Source organism: Acanthochromis polyacanthus, chromosome 3 (genome assembly GCF_021347895.1).
Source record: "Acanthochromis polyacanthus isolate Apoly-LR-REF ecotype Palm Island chromosome 3, KAUST_Apoly_ChrSc, whole genome shotgun sequence".
NCBI lineage: Eukaryota > Metazoa > Chordata > Actinopteri > Pomacentridae > Acanthochromis > Acanthochromis polyacanthus.
The window spans coordinates 41,461,288-41,480,819 of NC_067115.1; the positions used below are offsets into that span (position 1 = coordinate 41,461,288).

Consider the following 19,532-nt stretch of genomic DNA (forward strand, 5'->3'; position numbering starts at 1 on the left):
CATCATTTTAATATTCTACATTTCTAGTAATCTTAATCGTAAAATGTTAAAATACATAATACATGTACTGTTTCATGGATAGCGTGAAATTGCCTGAGTGACCCCAAACTTTGGAGCGGTGGTACAGGTGTTATATGTAATGTGTGTTGTGTCATGTACAGCTACAGTGGTGGTGCTGTTAGAAGAAAGGTTGGGGATGTTCCTCAGCCTGGTCATGTGAGCATATAAGACTCTGTAAAACTTGGCAGGTGGCAGAAGAGAGAAGATGTGACTGAGATGGGTCAGGTTCTGTACATTTCTTCCAGACAGTGTTGGACACTTTGAGCCAGTGTTGATATAAGCTATTTTGATGATGCGCTGGAGGGCCTTCCTGCTGTCAGAGCTGTAGCCAGAGCACTATGCCATAATGCAGTATGTGATGATGGAGTCTGTGGCACAACTGTCAGAGCTGACCAGCAGCTGGGAGTCGGGCTTTCTTCCTCTGTTTGTGTCTGCTGGTGAGAAAAAGACACAGGTGTGTGTTGAGGCCAGTATTGCTTAGTTTCATGACCTGCTTGTTGTGCATTAAGACAAATAGCTCAAAGCACTTTATACCTATTGGGGTCAAGAGGTGTTGCTGGGACTCAGTTGTATTGGAGCACTTTGGCAACGTGTGTTATCTGATACTGATTTTGAGACAGTGTCGGGAGAATAGAAAAGGGACCGTAATGTAGATATGAAAACAAAGAGTAGGACATAGCTTCAGAAAGTCATGAGGACAGAAGACATATGAAAGAGTAGAACAATGAAAGCAATGGAAGACCCAGTGACTTAGAGGAACACAGTCTTCCCTATTAATGACTTGGCCAGAGCGAGAGAGTTAAAGAAATGATAGAGGAACAGGGACAGGGAGGGGGGCACAGAGAGCTGACTTGGCAGGAGAAAATGAATGAGAGAATTAGGGTGAGAGAGGGAGAGAGAGTGAAGGGAGGGTGGATGAGGGGTCAGTGCATTGGTGCTACAATAGGAAGAGAGAAATGTGGAGGACTGATGAGAGGCTCTGAAAAGGCTGCAGCTGCCGATACTAAAGAAGTGAGTGGAAGAGACGGCAAGGAAGCAAGAGAGAGGGTCAGATTAAGAGGATGGCAGGAGTAAGAAGGAAATTATGGGAAAGGATGGAGATACAGGACCGAGGCACGCCAAGTTTGGAAGAGGATGAAAGGAAGTTGGTTTGTCCAGCTTAGTTTATTAAGATGACAAGACAGTGACAGTTTACGGTTTACTTCCTTTGTTCTATTAATCTCTTTTCTTTGTCACCATCACTTTCCTGTTCATCAATGCGTCTCTTCCCTACCATTGCTTCTCTATTGTCAACCACATTAGCTTTATTGGCAGAGTTAGTGAGTCACATTACCAGAGTAGTGCAGCACCTGAGAAGATTCATGTTGCACAAATAGGAGTCGCTAATTTAAGTGATGTCATAATGGAGCTTCACTGCTCTCCTTAACTTGACCATTTAAGTTTTTTTTTTTTTTTGGTTAGTTTTTTTTCATTTTGTAGCCGATTAAGTGCATATATTCCATTCATCATCTATGCTCTGCCTAATCCTCATTAGGGTCATGGGGGCTGGAGCCTATCCCAGCTGACTCAGGGTGAAGGCAGGGGACACCTGAACAGGTCACCAGGCTACATATACAGACAAAACTGTCACACTCGTATTCACACCTATGGACAATTTAGAGTTACTGGTTAACCTGACCTTGTTTTTGGACTGTGGGAGGAAGCCGGAGTACCCAGAGAAAACCCACACATGCACAGGGAGAACATAAACTCCATGCAGAAAGATCCCAGGAAGGCAGGGTGTGCGAACCGGACATCGTCTAGCTGCAAAGGGAAAGTGCTAGCCACCAAGTCACTGTGTAGCCCAGTGCATATTATCCATCCATCCATCCATTCTCTATACACCGCTTTATCCTCACTAGGGTTGCAGGTGGTGCTGGAGCCTATCCAGTGCATACTATATGCACTTAAATTTGATAAAATCTTCCATCTGTTTGCAAAGATTTGAAATGCAGTAGAAACATAATCGAACAGCTTGGATTTTGAATTTTGTCCAACAGCTCCAATGTTATTTGTGAATGCAAGGAGCACTTTGAAATACAAAACTGTCTTGAAAAGTAACAGGTTGCATTATATTGCAAAACAAAAGTACAAATTTTTTTTTTTCATTTTGTGTGTGTGCGTGTGTATTTTAGAAGGAAAGAAAGAATTTTATTTCACCTATATCTACTCACTAAATAAATGACTATTGCAACTGAGTTCCGTATTTTAGTGACACGTTTTTGACTTGACAAAAAACTGTCTGATGAAAATGAAGATTCCTTTGAAGCAAGCCCATTCCTAACAATGTGATTACGTTAATATTCACTTCACAGGGGGAACACATTCTTATCATCTTTATTCAGGATATTAAATGAAGGCAAACTGTGTTTAAAAATAGAAGACAGTTAGAGAAAACATCTCTACAATATGTGTTGCTGGTTAATGAAAAAATTATGCTACAAAAGAACATTCTGTCTTTATTTTGAGGGGACACTATCTGTCTTTTTTTTTCTTGGCTAAACTGGTATATAAGCTCAAATCTATGATGTACCTACTTTTTTCTATGGTACTAAAAAAACGTGTAATCTAATTTTCTCATCAGCTTTGCATAGTGAAACTAGGAAAAAGAATGGGTAATCCTGATTTTCTGCTCTTTTGTACATAGACTTCATGGTCCATTAGACAGTAGTGAAGGCAACAAGTTTATCAAACAGTCTTGACAGAGTTGAGAATGTTTAGGTGAAAATGTTGGATATTACTTAAGAAACACAAAAGATAGAGTTTGATAAATAACAGAAAAGTAGCTTTTAAGGACTGTGCTGAGAAACTTTAACCAATGAAACTTGTACACTACTACTGTAAATGTTTGTTTGTTAGAGTTTGAGGAAGACAGAAGAAGTTCAGCTGTTATTAGCCCAGCTGTGATTTTTGTTCTTTATAGGTGTCAAATAATACTTTAATCCAACTTAGCTAAAAAACAAAGCAAAACACTGGCTTCAGCTGATCTTGCTTGTTGTGCCCTCCCTACCTACTCAAAACAGGATCTGCTCAATGTTAAAACATAGCCTACATTTAAGTGTACTAGTTTTAAAACATGGCTTTGTCACATAATAACCAGAAAACATCAACTGAGATAGGTGTATCAGACTTCTTTGTCTATAAATGGAAATGTCTTTGACTTCCAGAGAGATATGGGCTAAGTTCAAGTCCTCCCCAGTACCGCTTGCATCTAAGAGGATTACTGTGATGTTAATGCTGCCATTAAAATGGTCTCAGAGTACGAACTGTCAGTCATGGCCGACCTGTTGTTGTAGGAGCAGTGTGACATGCTGCCATTTCCTTGTCTTACGCTTCCTTTCCCCTTGTTTGCAGCATCCTATTATAGTTTTATTTCATGCTTTCTCTTCCTTTTTTCCTTCTGCTTTCACTTTGCCCTAATGCTTCCACGTGTGTCACTTTTTGTTTCTTTCTCCGGGTGTTTTCTTGCTGCCCCACTTTCTCTCGGCATCTCTCTCTCTCTAAAAGGCGATGTGTATTGTCAGATGCAGCAGCCGTAAAAACACCGATTTTACAGCACAGGAATTCAGCACGAAGAGTCACTGGGGGAAAAGGTGGGGAAGAGTGTACCATAACACTCACACAAGGCTGAAAAAAAAGCTGAAAACTTCCCATCACTGCTCTATGAAGGTCAAGTTAACATATTCAGAATAATTGTTTTGCTTGACTTTGGAAAATTCTAACAATAATAAAAAATAAAAAGAAACTGGGGGAATCTGAGAATTTTAATTGATAGCATGTTTGTTTTAAACGTTTTTTATTGAAATAACAATTAATTGATTCTCAGTATATTCAGCTCTATAGATCTGACTGTTTTTTGACTCCAAAATTTAAATATGTTCCTAAAGCATAGTTCAAACCCTTGATTCAATCACCTAAATGGACACATGATGTAAGTTTGTTATAAAGTGTTTAACCTGCTTCAGTTTAAAAAAAAAAATCTCCATTAAACTGACTGATAGAGTCGTTTTCTAAGACATTGCTGTGGAGTGAATCACAAAGTTGCATTTATTACTGCCATTATGGTCATTTGTTCATTTTAAATCAGTGTGGCGCAACCAACATCTGTGATTTTTCCATTCAGCCTTTACATTAATTTTTGTTCATTACCACTCTCACACACAGTTTCACGTCTAGCCTATGCTTAAACTCATCTACAGATGACCATATAAACATATGCATATTATATGCAGTAAAAAACGTGCTACAGTGATGAGTAAAAACAGTAGCTTTATGTTTGTATGTTTAAGCCTGCTATCATCATTTCTTTGGCGTGCTCCATTTTAGTTGGACTAATGTGAAAATAGCCTTTCTTTATTAAAAATACGGTAGCAGAGTTGGTGATTAGACGAGGACGACTGCAAGTTAAAGAGTTAACTTTTAGTCTCCTTGAACATGGGGGTAAAGAATGTTAAAAATCAAAAGGGAAAAACATTCATTTAAAGTGATATTTTGGTGTATTTGTAATAAAGAGATCTGCCTTGTGACAGTAGAATATAAATAATAATTTGCTACCATTTGACAGAACCTCTCAACTTTACTACTAGGACTAAAATCAATGAGCATTCCAGAAATGGTGATCTTCATACACTGTAGAAAACACAAAGAGAGTTGGTTGGAATGGATGATTGAGTGTAGATAGTACAGAACTTTGACAGTTGGAGTGAATGTCCTTTCTTTTGCTGTTTCATTAGCTTCAGTTTAATATTACTGTGTAATAGATAAGCAATATCTGATGAAGCATTTCCACATGGGATACCATCTACTGCGTGACATCCTGCTTCTTCTCTTCTGTTATTGCCATCATTGTTACATCCAGGAACTACTATTTGTTGTTCTGATACAATTAGAGTTATTGTTGTGGTGGAAGCTACGTCGATGGATTTGTTCTTGTAAATGTCACTTCATGACTGTTTCAACACATGAAGCTAGGCTTTGTATGGTATTATCATACTTGTTATATAAACTGAATTTTGTCTTTGGTTTTGTTCCTACTTATTAGCATCTTGACGTTCTGGCTCTCTGTTTTAAACATACACTATCATTCAAAATGTTTGGGGTCACTTAGAAATGTCCTTATTTTTGAAAGAGAGGCAATTTTTCAATGAAGATGGCATTAAATGAATCAGAAATACAGTCTAGACATTGTTAATATGGTAAATGACTATTCTAGCTGGAAACGGCTGATTGAAATAGGGGTACAGAGGCCCAGTTCCAACAACCTGCTGGATGTCCAGCTTGGATGGGTCAGTCAAGCTTTCATACACTACCATTCAAAAGTTTGGGGTCGCTAAGAAATGTCTTTATTTTGGAAAGAAAAGCATTTTTTTTCAATGAAGATAACATTAAATGAATCAGAAATACAGTGTAAACATTGTTAATGTGGTAAATGACTATTCCAGCTGGAAACAACTGATTTTTAATGGAATATCTCCATAGGGGTACAGAGGAACATTTCCAGCAACCATCACTCCTGTGTTCTAATGCTACATTGTGTTAGCTAATAGTGCTGAAAGGCTACTTGATGACTAGAAAACACGTGTGCAATTATGTTAGAACATGACTAAAGATGTGAATTTTCATGGAGAACATGAAATTGTCTGGGTGTACCCAAACTTTTGAACACTTGTATATTTGCTAATGTAGTATATTTTCAAGAGACAGGGTTGTGTGAAACCTTGTCAACAAACAACAACTTTAACTCATCACGTTTGGTGTTGTCAGCTGCTTCTTCAGGTAAACCAATGTTGGGTTTCCTGTACATAGGAATCTGCAGGAACAAAGGGAGGTCAAAATGATTTCTTTCAGAAGAAGAGTCCTCTCAGGAAGCCATTCAGACAGAATCTATGGCAGCTTATGTTGGGTGAACTGATGTGATCCTCAAATATTCTTGAGCTAAGAGTGGTCAAGAGACTTAGACTCATGTTTCCTAGAGAATACTGAATACTTGACCATTTGTCGGTGTGTGAACTTGTATTTTTTCTGGGTGTACAATGAAGAGGAAGGTCTGTGTGCTGTTTGCATATTTACCTTTACTTTCTGCCACTTTGTGTTTTCAAGGTCTGGTTTTGAACTGTTAGCAAGAATTCCTGTCAAAAATGATTTTCTTTTCTTTTGTTCCACAAAAGGGTAAACCTCTTGTGCCAGTTTATCTCCTTAAACATTCAGCCCCCTTTCAGTAATTTGGCACTTAACTGTAAACATCTGGAGTGAAACAGCAGAGGCATGGTTTGTAGTATAAAACTAAAACCATCCCACTGGAGATACTCCACCTTCAAAACACCTAATCTCTGTCACTCCCTATCTTTCTTTTCCGTTTTTTTTTCTTTTTTTCCTATCATTTTGCCTGGTGTGGGTCATTGAGCAAAGAGGGGCACTCTCCACCTACATGCCCCACAAAGGCAACCCATGGCTGGGGAAAGAGGCCCTCCTCACTCCCCTCTTCTTGTTTGGAGTCCAGAGGTGGAATGAGTTTTCACGCTTCAAGAAACACGAGTCTTAACTCTTCTACTGACCTCTTTCACTATGTCGATGAGTCTTTTACTTTTTCCAGCATCTATTCTGTCCTCTCTTTTCTTTTTTCTCTTCTAAATCTCTCACTCCTGCCCTCTCTGCCTTTTCCTTTGTCTTTCTGTCTGCCTCAGCCTCTTGCTGTGTCTCCGCTCGAGGCCGTGTTGCTCTCGCTCCACCTCGTCTAAACTCCGCTGACCATTGTTGCTGCTTCTGAAACTTTTAATTGACTTCCTGTGTCATCTCCTGTTCTTTCTGTAACCTCTTTTCTTCTCTTCTTGTTCAATTTTCCATCAACAGTGATGGAGTTTAACACAAACCCTGACCTGAGCTTTAGTTGCTCGTCCTTTCTTATCTTGTTCAATTTATTTATTTTTACCATTGGTCCTTTCAACATCATTCTTTTTCATGTTGTGAGCTTTTGACAAAACGTTTAGCATTCAGGGTCTTCTGGTATGTAACTCAACCACTGTTGTATGTTTGCGTTCATTAACATTTTTACTTGACTGTTTTCCTCTATATTTCACTTTATTACTCATACAGTCTACACTTTTAGCATTGCCATAATAAACCTCATGCTTACACTGAAAATGGAGTCATTCAGGAGCTACTGTGACAAAGAAAAAGTAAAACCCTGGGGGAAAAAAACACTATCAAAAACAATATAACAGCAAAACTTTTTTTAAAGTTCTCGGTTTTATTTTTTAATGCTTATTGATCAGAAATGAAAACAGTAAATAAGACCTAGTTTGCCTGAAAGCCTAGATGTTGTCTATTATTCAGTTTCGTGCCAGCATTTAACAATGCAAATGCAAATCAAATTACTTTATTACTTGTACATGCACTCTATGTGAATGTACATAGAATAAACTCAAGAAGCAGATGACAACACTAAACATGATGAGTTAAAGTTGTTGTTTATTGACAAGGTTTTATACAGCAACCCTGTCTCTTGAAAATATATTACATTAGCAAATACACCACCGTTCAAAAGTTTGGGGTCACCCAGACAATTTCATGTTATACATGAAAACTCACTTTTATTCATGTGCTGACATACACACGTGGACAAAATTGTTGGTACCCCTCAGTTAAAGAAGGAAAAACCCACAATTCTCACTGAAATCACTTGAAACTCACAAAAGTAACAATAAATAAAAATTTATTGAAAATTAAATAATCAAAAACAGCCATCACTTTTGAATTGTTGATTAACATAATTATTTAAAAAAACAAACTAATGAAACAGGCCTGGACAAAAATGATGGTACCTCTATAAAAGATTGAAAACTATTTGACCAGAGTGACATGATTAACTCAGGTGTGTCATTTAATTGACATCACAGGTGTTTCCAAACTCATAATCAGTCAGTCTGCCTATTTAAAGGGAGACAAGTAGTCACCCTGCTGTTTGGTGAAAAGGTGTGTACCACACTGAACATGGACAACAGAAAGCGAAGGAGAGAATTGTCCCAGGACATCCGAAAAAAAATGATAGACAAACATCTTAAAGGTAAAGGCTATAAGACCATCTCTAAACAGCTTGAAGTTCCTGTGACAACAGTGGCTCATATTATTCAGAAGTTCAAGACCCACGGGACAGTAGCCAACCTCCCTGGACGTGGCCGCAAGAGGAAAATTGATGACAAATTGAAGAGACGGATCGTTGGAATTGTATCCAAAGAGCCCAGAGCAACCTCCAAAGAAATTAAAGGTGAACTCCAAGGCCAAGGTACATCAGTGTCAGATCGCACCATTCGTCGTTGTTTGAGCCAAAGTGGACTTCATGGGAGACGACCAAGGAGGACACCACTGCTGAAAAAAACTCATAAAAAAGCCAGACTGGAATTTGCAAAAATGCATGTTGACAAGCCACAAAGCTTCTGGGAAAATGTCCTTTGGACAGATGAGACCAAACTGGAGCTTTTTGGTAAGGCACATCAACTCTATGTTCATAGACTCAAAAACCAAGCATACGAAGAAAAGAACACTGTCCCTACGGTGAAACATGGAGGAGGCTCAGTAATGTTTTGGGGCTGCTTTGCTGCATCTGGCACAGGGTGTCTTGAAAGTGTGCAAGGTACGATGAAATCTGAAGACTATCAAGGCATTCTGGAGAGAAATGTGCTGCCTAGTGTCAGAAAGCTTGGTCTCAGTCGCAGGTCATGGGTCTTCCAACAGGACAACCATCCAAAACACACAGCCAAAAACACCCAAGAATGGCTGAGAGAAAAGCGTTGGACTATTCTAAAGTGGCCTTCTATGAGCCCAGATCTGAATCCCATTGAACATATGTGGAAGGAGCTGAAACATGCCATTTGGAGAAGACACCCATCAAACCTGAGACAACTGGAGCTGTTTGCTCATGAGGAGTGGGCCAAAATACCTGTTGACAGCTGCAGAACGCTCATTGACAAATACAGAAATCGTTTAATTGCAGTGATTGCCTCAAAAGGTTGTGCAACAAAATATTAAGTTATGGGTACCATCATTTTTGTCCAGCCCTATTTCATTAGTTTGTTTTTTTAAATAATTATGTTAATCAACAATTCAAAAGTGATGGCTGATTTTGATTATTTAATTTTCAATAAATTTTTATTTATTGTTACTTTTGTGAGTTTCAAGTGATTTCAGTGAGAATTGTGGGTTTTTCCTTCTTTAACTGAGGGGTACCAACAATTTTGTCCACGTGTGTAATTACGAAAGAGTTTTGTAATCATCAAGTAGCCTTTCAGCACCATCAGCTAACACAATGTAGCATTAGAACACAGGAGTGATGGTTGCTGGAAATGTTCCTCTGTACCCCTATGGAGATATTCCATTAAACATCAGCTGTTTCCAGCTAGAACAGTCATTTAGCACATTGACAATGTCTAGAATGGATTCATGATTCATTTAATGTTATCTTCATTGAAAAAAAATACTTCTCTTTCAAAAAGAAGGACATTTCTAAGTAAGTAACTTTTGAATGATTGTGTATGAAAGCTTGACTGACCCATCCAAGCGTGTGTATCCAAGTATTCCAGCTTCCCACAATCCAAAAACATGCTGAGGTTAACTGGTAACTCTAAGTTGTCCGTAGGTGTGAATGTGAGTGTGATTGTTTGTCTCTATATGTAGCCCTGTGACAGACTGCTGACATGTCCAGAGTGTCTCCTGACTTCACCCTAAGTCAGCTGGGATAGGCTCCAGCCCCATGCAACCCTATTGAAGATTAAGCGGAGGATAGATAGTGGATGGATGGATGGATGGATGGATGGATAGACGGATGGACGGATGAACGGATGGATGGATGGATGGATAGACGGATGGACGGATGGACGGATGGATGGATACTACAAGACAAATGATAAGCTGACGGGTTTAGTGAAAAGTCGTCTTCCTAAAATGTAAATGAATGTCTGAATATCACAGAATAACAGAATCTGCTTGCCTCATTTCTCAGTAATGTCAGCAACGTTGAGCTGTCTGAACTCCTGCATGATGTGACGATGCTAATAGAGCTTCTTGTCATGTCGAGAATGTTTGATTTTGTTCGTCTTAAACTGTTTCATAAATGTTCATCAGGGTTGAGGTCATGTGTATGTCGGGATAAGTGCATGACCGTCCACACTTTATGGTCTGTAAAATCCGAAGTGGATTATGTCTCTGAAGAATGGAGTCCTGCTGTTTCCACCAGCAAGTTTCACGGTGGCTTTGATCACTGTGCTATCATGTGGTCTAATGCACATCCACTAATTAAATATGAATATGGTTAGTCCACAAAATATAAACAGCAACAACCAAAAATGAAGCATTGCTTTGTAGTAGCCAATAAAATCTGTTAATAAAACTGCTTTCTTTCTGAGTAAGAAATAAAACATCCTGGAACCTCTGAAAAGGCTAAGATATATTTTGTGCTATGCTTTATAACAGCATGTGAGAGATTGGTGTAAGGTAGTGATGCAGAGAGAATGAATGCCGTGCAAGAATGGAGTGTGCGATCGACATATAGACATAACATGGATGGAGACAGAGCATCATAGTGAAGCTTGTAATCACTCTGCCTTTGACAAATAACTTCTTCCCCCAATGACACCTCACCTCACTGCTTCACTGAGATGCCAATTTATTGCACACGCAGCAGTCCATCACACTGATGGAGAACGCTTTATGTGTGTTTGAACGTCTCAGTCACACACTCGCTTTCAGGGGTAAAATCATGCCTGAGGGTTTGCGTATTTGCTACAACCTATCTGTCCTGCCATACTGTACCTACAGTGTGGAGACCATGTGCTCACCCAGAGAAGCAACTGTAACTGAATGTTTTCTCTCATCTTTTTTTGTCAGCTCATTTTACAGTTTGTTTCTTCACTTGACAGTTAAAGTCTACGTCTAAATCCCTTTGAGAGATAATTAAACAGTGAGAACGGTATGCATCTGAACTTGGCACTGTTGAGTTGTGTTGAGCCTACCACCAAAGGTCAAACAAGCCCAGAACATTATAGTTAGACAATCATCTGGTGTTTGGACAATGTTTATCCCATTGGGACATGACTGACATGCTTTAAAAATAAATCTTGATTTCAGAAAAAAAGTCAGTCAACAAACGTTTTAAGGCATTTTCCACAAGCTCAGCAGCATCAGAAAGGCTGTGAATTGTAGCTGTCAATGTACATCCAGCAGTGCTTCCTTCATATGCGGGATGACAGGTTTGACAGCTGGTTGACTCAGGCACACTGATTTGTTTCAGGAGCTGATGCAGAAGGCTGCCGCATCTCCACAACACTGATTGTGCGTGGACTTTTTAGTTTTGTTGGAATTGAAGTGAAAACTTCATTTTGCCAAATACCTAGTGGAATTTGTACAAAATGAATTTTGTTTGAAGTGAAACACCTCTGTTTGTCATGATTGTACTGTATGTGAGCATTGTACCTACTCCAGTCAAAATAAGGTGCATGGTTATAGAGTGCTTAAAAGTTTAACCTCTGAGACTAAAATTTGCATATGCATTTGAAAATGTAAATCATTTAAAAGATAAAAACAAAACATCTGTTCATGTGACAAACATATGTTACAAACCGGCCTTGCTTTCATGGTGCTTTTTTAACCTCGGGCTCCACAGCATCCTTTTTTTCGGATTTACACACACATTCACAAACCAGTGGTGGAAGAGCTGCCATGTAAGGCGCTAACCTGCCATTAGAACAACCCATGTCCACAAGAACTTTGAGAGGACAGACAAATGGTGCTTCTTTCCTTCTCCCAATCAGCATTTGACTTCCCTGGGTTTAACCAAGCACCAGCATTAAGACCCATTGAGATGTATTTCAGCACTGCTCAGAAGCAGATGGAGTATCTGAGTTCTACTCAGATAGCCTCATCTGCACCCATCAGTTTTTCACACTACACTGTATAGAGAAGATGAATTTCACACAATAAAACTGGTCTTCCTCAACAAACAATTTCATCTCTTTTCACACCACTGATCTGTTCGGTGTCTTCACTGATTTGCATACCTTTATCTGTCTGTCTCAGGGTCTGTTGGTCTCTCTTTCTCTTCACTGCAGATCTGTCTAGCTCTGATATTTTACTGGATCATTTTTCCCCACTGAAATACCAGTATGTATTTGAAAGCAACCGATTAGTGTGTTTAGATGTGTGTTTAAGATTCTTTAGCAGCCTTTATAAATTGAAACTTGTAATAGATGGTTGTCTGCCTTAATTTTTTGCTTTCCAGTGAAAACTTAGAAATTCACAGCTTCATCCCTCATGTTTATTTCAGAACATGAAGAAAGTAATTTGAATTCAGCTTATTGACAGTTTTGTCCTGTAGCTTTTGGGGTCCATCTATGTCAGTGACAGTAGAATTGGACCCCTGATGATCTCTTTCTGTTTTAATTGCACTTAGATTACATTGTGAGCTGCAGAAAAAGGAGAAATTTGGCAAATGAACATGATTAACTAATTTCTCCCTTTTCTGTAGGTGAGCTCAGAGGATGGACCATTCCAGATAGCAAACTATGGGTGAATTAATGTTGAATCTATGTTGATACCTAACGTCGAAATTATACAGAAAGCGCAAGGTTGATAAAATGTTGAGTCAACGTTTGCTTACATAGATTACATGTTTGCAAACATAGATTCAACATTAATTAAACATTGGCCTGTCAAACATTTTAATGAAACCAAAATACAACGTAGATTCAATGGCATCTTTTAAACACAAACTTCAATGTTGACAAAATGTTGTTGAATCAACGTTGATCCAACCATCAGTCTTCAACCGTAACCACAATTCAACCTTCTTAACCCTAATTCAACATTGATTTAACATCTTTTGCTATCTGGGTGAAGTGTGATTTATGGTTGAAAAGCAAACGTTGACTCAACATTTTATCAACCTTGCGCTTTCTGTATAATTTCGACATTAGGTCTCAACATAGATTCAACATTGATTCACCATAGTTTGCTATCTGGGATAGGATCTCTGAATGCATGAATCACATAACTTTCACATTTGACTGATGCAGCTCTGGCAGGGGCATTTTTGATTTGGTACTACAATGATTTTATCCACAACGTTCTTCAATTTCTCCCCCAGATATCAGACAGAGAATGATTCCAGCAAACAGTAATTTCTGTCCCCACACGTTATCAATAACTACATTGGCTGCCATATGCATAATGTCTATGGAAAACATGGCTGCTTTCAGAGGACTATCTTGGATACAATTCACACAAGACTTTTTCCCAGCCAGGTTTTTGTCACTCCTTACTATCTGATTTAGGAAAATCTTAAAATAACAGCTGTGTCAACCCTATTTTTATCTTAAAGTTTTTTGAAGTACGAGTTAATTTAGCAGAACATTTCTGTCAGCTGAAGAAAACGCACAAACCATAAATACTATCTCTATTCTCTGGCAGTACAAAGAACAATCTGGCTTAATGGACGTCAGTGGACTGTGTGTTGTTGGTTGGTGTACTCAAAATGCATGTCAAAGTAACAGCATCATCAAAAGACAGACATGTTTACCACACAGAGAAACTGCCGTAGCATCAACAGACATATACGGAAAAATAGTCGTCACTGTCAGTGTCCAGGCTGAACTCATGACTCCTGTCTTTTTTCTGAAATCTGGCTGAGACTGCTCTTTGAGAGGCATCATGTGTCAGCTGGATGTCACTTGATGGGGCATCACAGCTGTCCCTGCAGGCTGCAGTTCTTCAGTGGGATTTCAGTTAAAGTACCTGGGACTGCACATAATGTTGCCATTTTCATTAGTTATAATTAGGTTGTCTTTCCTTCCATGAAGACTGCTCACAGACTTGACTGGGTAGGGAACTAACAGCATGATTTGTACCTCTTGCCTGCTATATCATCATGATGACTTTACCACCACAGAACACTTTTCCACCAACCAGTCATCGTGGACCAAGTGAAACAACAGCATGCATAGCAGTTAGCAATGTTTAGTAAAAGTTGCTCTCAGACACTCTTAGATACTTTAAAGAACGTAAACGAGGATTTTTGTTTAGTTTAGGTTCTATCTCTGTATGGATTAATGCAGTTTTTTCACTGTTTTTTTTCCTGTTCTTTAAACATTAAAAGTACTTGTAAAATATCACAAGTTGGAGTGAGGTCTTATTTGGTGTGTCTGAAAGGCGTGTTATTCTAAAAATTGCCTAAGTTAAATTACTTATTATGACAAGAAACTGTACAATCTTTGGGAAAGACAGCAAAACCAAAACCAAAATGTTGCTGTATGTATATTTTCAACCCAGCAGATTTTGTCATATTTTTAAAAAATAATTTATAAATTTATGCTAGAACCTAAATACATGATTGTTTTTTGTCAAAGACATGTGTCTCAAAAACTCAGAGTTCTCAAAATCAATAGAAACTCACTAAAGCCATGATTTACATGGTCTTTACAAGTTCATGTAAACGCTGGTGCACGGCTATATATTTTTATCAGTGTATGTCTGTTATTCAGACTGACGAATCCCTCAGCTTATTACCATTCACTGGGAATTTTTATTAGCCAAGCATAACCCAGAATAATGTGTGAGTGTGTGTGTGTGTGTGTGTGTGTGTGTGTGTGTGTGTGTGTGTGTGTGTGTGTGTGTGTGTGTGTGTGTGTGTGTGTGTGTGTTTCATTTCAGCATCTGAGTGTGTAGACGGTGTTTAGGTTTACATTTGCAGTGATGGCACACAGATGTAGCCGTGGTAATGATGCCTGAACACTCATCCAGAAATCCTGACTTTGTGTGTGTGGTGTTCAGCATTTAGCCTTGAAGGTTTGCATAAGTGGAACAATTACTAATCCGACAAAACAGCATATGGAGAGAGAAAGAAAGTAGGGTGTGGGGAGATGAGCACCGCCTCTACAACCAAAAAGCCCTCCCTCGTCTATCTCCTGCACATATCCCTTGTCTTCTCTCTTTGCTTTCTGTTTTCTCCGGTGAGGGCAGTGGGGAAGGAATAACAGCAGGGCTGGGAAATGGAGATGTGATGTTCTTTATGCAAATCAAATACCAGCATTGCCATTCATTTCCTTCAGAGCACCCTGAGGATAGAAAAAGGAGCTGAAAAGCAGTGGGGAAAAAATAGCAGGGAAAAGTTGAGGCCAGGTCAGCTTTGAGCAAATATTTTCACAAAAACGAAGCAGTGTTTTGTGAAGGCCAGTCACTGATCAGTATTCAGTCTGGCTGAGCGGAGTGCAGCATTGAGTTACAGTTCTCACCAGCCTTGACCGGCCCATACACTGCAGTGAAATTTACATAGTGGTTAACATCTGAGTCCTCAGTCGATGAATGCCGAGTTTGACTGTGACTAATGATGTTTAACATGAACAAAACATCTGAACCTGACTGCATTAAGACTCAAAGTTGATCAGCCAGGAGTGTTGGCCAGCAGGAATATTTACATGATTATCATTTAATTTCTTCATTAACGTGTTCCATTTTATTTGCATCTTGTCAGATACTGACTGCAACAGGAAGTATGTGATACTGAACACTTAAATATGTTAGTGGTTGTTTGCTGTGGCTTAGCTGGACTCAGCTGGGATTTGACAGAAAGCGGAAAAAAAAGGGGAGAAGTAGCATGTATTCACTTTTAGATCAATCACTCAAACATGTGCAATAGCGTCACATATTGAGCCATAAAAGGTCATGCCAAGATACACAAAATCTCATTCATATCCTATACAAATGTGCATAACAGACTTTTTTAAACCTTTGCTTTAAGTTCATTGCCACTTTAGCCTGGAGGCTGATAAATTATCTGACTCTAAGAGTAACGTGTATCATCTCAACAGGTTGAACTGCTTGAGACATCTTAGATTTCTTCCAAATAATACATTACATTATATTTGATAAAAGTAAAAGAATGTCATCATCGCCTTTCTGTGTTCTGTCTCTCTGAGAAATTTTCTTTTCAGATGAAACAGACGTATTTCATTTTTTGTCCACATTTTTAACTATGGCACTAGAAAAAGTTAATAGACATGACAAAATAAGTCACTTTTGTTAGCCACAGTTCAAATGTTCACTTTGGTTGGAAGATGATGAATTGTCATCTAAAGTGGAACATTGAGGAATTTTCCCAAAACTGTGGAGATATTTAGTAATAGTGGTGCCACAGATCATCGTTGATCCGTGATACTTACGGATCACTCGGTTTGGAACGCACGTGGTCCGCGGATCGGTTGATGAAAAAAAGTTGTACGTGGTCACGTGGAGAGCGCATGTTTAATCCACACTAGTTGAATGCAGCAGTAGTAATGGCTAGCGGAGGAGCAGAGGAACTTTAAAAACTATCTGCGTCATTTAAGTCGCCGGTATAGGAGCATTTTGGCTTCCCTGTAAAATACAGTGATGATGGAAGGAAGGAGGTGGACAAAACAAATGGTGTGTAGGCACTGTGGCACGAGAAAGTCATATGAGAGTGGAAATACATCGAGCATGACCACCCATATGAAGCAACATCACCTGTATGTGCCAGTGACAGGAGCCAAGACGAAGGCTGCTCAACAACTGATTTTCACTGCAGCATTTAAATGGCCTCTTGCTGCAGAATTCAACTGGGCTAAAGCTACTACAAAAGCTGTTGGGGTGTTTATAGCTGCAGACATGAGGCCATATTCAGTGGTGCAAACATGAGGTTTAAACATGCTGAATGTACTTGAACCACGTTAGGAGATCCCATCACGCACCCACTTCAGTGAGAAGATTGTCTTTTTTTTTCTTTGCTGATCAGAAAATCGATCTGATCTGTGACTCAAAACCGTGATATGATCCAAACCGTGAGTTTTTTGATCCGTTGCACCCCTATTTAGTAATGGGGAAATGTATATCTTTAAGTACCGAACACACAAATACTGTAGTTGTGGCCGGCTATCAATTGAAACCAACCACAGCTACAGTATTTGTCTGAGACAGACTCTTCCAGACTCTACTTTTTTCTTTTATCATTTTTTCACCCAGAACTCTTAGCAGATTTTGAAATTGTTGTAACTCTTAGACAAGTTGAAAAGCTAAATTTCAACAAAATGCCAGTACTCTTATAAGTATCATTCTCTTCTTTTGTCATCAGAGCAACCTCCCAATCATCACGGCTCCACCTTGCCTCCTGTACCCCCTCCTCACCGCCAGCAGCCCTCAGTAACGGCTCTCAACCAGGCCCTAGGCTCCACACACCACGCTGGCCAGTCCCTGAATTCAACGCGGCAGCTAACCCCTCCCACTGGAAGCCCGGCCCCCGTGGCCGGCCAATCACCAGCAGAGCTGCAGACCACGCCCCCCGAGAGCGTCCCGCTGCAAGACAGCTGGGTGCTGGGTAGCAATGTGCCTCTGGAAACAAGGTAAATGGGCTTTATCTAAATCAATCTGTTTATTGGAGTTTTCGTCCAATTAGTTCCACAGCACAAAGGCATTTGACACTAAAGAGCTGTAGCTGTAGCCACCACTGTCAGTGTCACTAATTGTTGTGACAGTGGTGATGTGAAAGTGTTCCCTGTGCCATTCTGCAGCATTAACACCAATGTCCTCAAGCAGCATACTTAACTACATCTTCAATGTCCCTCTCTACAAAGATGAAGAACCTTTTTAGCCAAACAATCAACTAACTGCATGTAATCTTTAACAATTTGAGAAAACACAGTCAATTCTATGTTAAAATCATTGTTTTTAGCTGACATTAGAATGTGTGTGTATTGTGAGTGTGTGTCTATATGTGTGGTTTAATTAATGCTGGCCTCCATGGTGAGTATTAAATACATTAGTATGGAGGAGGTAGGTTGACTATAATTCTAGATGTACACTAAATCACTTCTTAGGTTTTCCAAACCTTAGGAGTACTAATAGCAGTTGTCCTTTCAAAGCGCTACAGAGCATCCCGAGGTCAGTGCATGTTTCTTTTCAGCTGTGACACAGGTTTTATTGGATAATTTGAACCTTAAATCCCTAGCCACTGAACAATTTGTAGCTTTCCCTTTTTGTCTTTGTGGAACACTAATGCCCCGCAATTCTCTGATATTTTAAAAATCCCTTTTCTCTCCAACAGAGCGGAACATCATGCTGTTGACTATATAAAGGCCAATTGTTCCTTTGCTGTACGCGCACACCCACATACACAATTTACGGGTGCAACTTTGACCTTTACCAGACAATATGCCTGCTACCTATTTCATTCCCTCTTCCTCTTTCTGTCCTCCCCTCCTTAAAGCCTTTTAGTCGGAATAAAAGAAGAATGACAGATTGATAGACAGAAAGATGTCTGTCTTTGTAACTCCTAACATTTGGGCTGTGTTTGTGTGTTTATATGTGTGTGTTTGGCAAAATCTGTGGAGTTTTCAGCTAGCCAAACTTTGAACCCTGGTACAGTTTTGTATTCTCATGAAGGCCTAGTATTCACTCACATATGAGTACAGAATTTTAACCTTGTATTTTCGCTGTGATGGAGAATTTGTGGCCAGTCCTTTCTTCCTTTGTTCTTTTTCTGTCTCTCTCTGTTGTGTCTCGTTCCTTTGAATTTTGACTTGAAAAAATGGGGTGGTGATAGATTGATAGGTGGGCACAGCCTTTGACGGCGATTTTTAAAACCACGTTCATTTTGACTGCATGTGTGTGTGTAGGAGATTGTTTGAACCTTTAGGGAAGTCAAGCGTGACAAGCTGATACTTGCGTGCACAGTCATGTATTCATGGCTTCAGAAGACATCACATTGGCTTACATTCATTTCCTGGAGTCTATTTTAATGTTAACCCTCAGCTACTTGTCTAATCCTAACCTAAACCTAACCTTGCTCTATGACATGTTATCCCCTTAAAATGTAGTGATGTACGTTGTAGATGCTTTTTGTCCCCATAAGCAAACATGGCCCCATAATGTGACTGTGTGTGTACACAGATTTATGTTCCCACAATGTGAGTAATGGTTAGACCACACACACAGCATTCAGAACATCATCTTTATAAAATGAGCCCACCCCCAGTGAAAAAGGCAGGCTCTGTCTGAGTGTGGCATGTATGAGGGTGTGCACAAGAAATACTAAGTCTTGCTCCTACACACATTCAGACAGACTTGGAGATGAAACAAGTTGTGAGGCCTTCAGGAGATGGAGTAAGAAAAAACTATGAGCTTGCGGGATGGAGCTGAAAAACAAATTCTGTGTGACCTGGAGGCTCTACCTTCATGGCAAATCAAACACATCCATCCTCTGCTGGATGCTGCAGTCAGCACTCCTTTTTTGTCCCACAGTCAGGGAAATTCAACATCTTAAAACATCTTACTCAAGAAAGTTTATAAATAATGCTAATGAATGACATGTTAATCATATTGTACAATGACATAAATGTCACAATATGCTACACTACCATAATAAAATACACCACAGCAAG

General features: G+C 39.4%; 1 protein-coding gene across 10 annotated transcripts in view; it reads left to right on the top strand.

Moving 5' to 3' along the window:
• Positions 1-19,532, top strand: part of LOC110955016 (teneurin-3) — a 753,086-nt gene that overhangs the window by 559,635 nt on the left and 173,919 nt on the right. For all 10 annotated transcript variants that reach the window (XM_051945606.1, XM_051945604.1, XM_051945607.1 and 7 more), the window contains one exon: positions 17,228-17,495. In XM_051945606.1, coding sequence (XP_051801566.1) covers positions 17,228-17,495 — 268 coding nt within the window. The remainder of the gene's footprint in view (positions 1-17,227; positions 17,496-19,532) is intronic.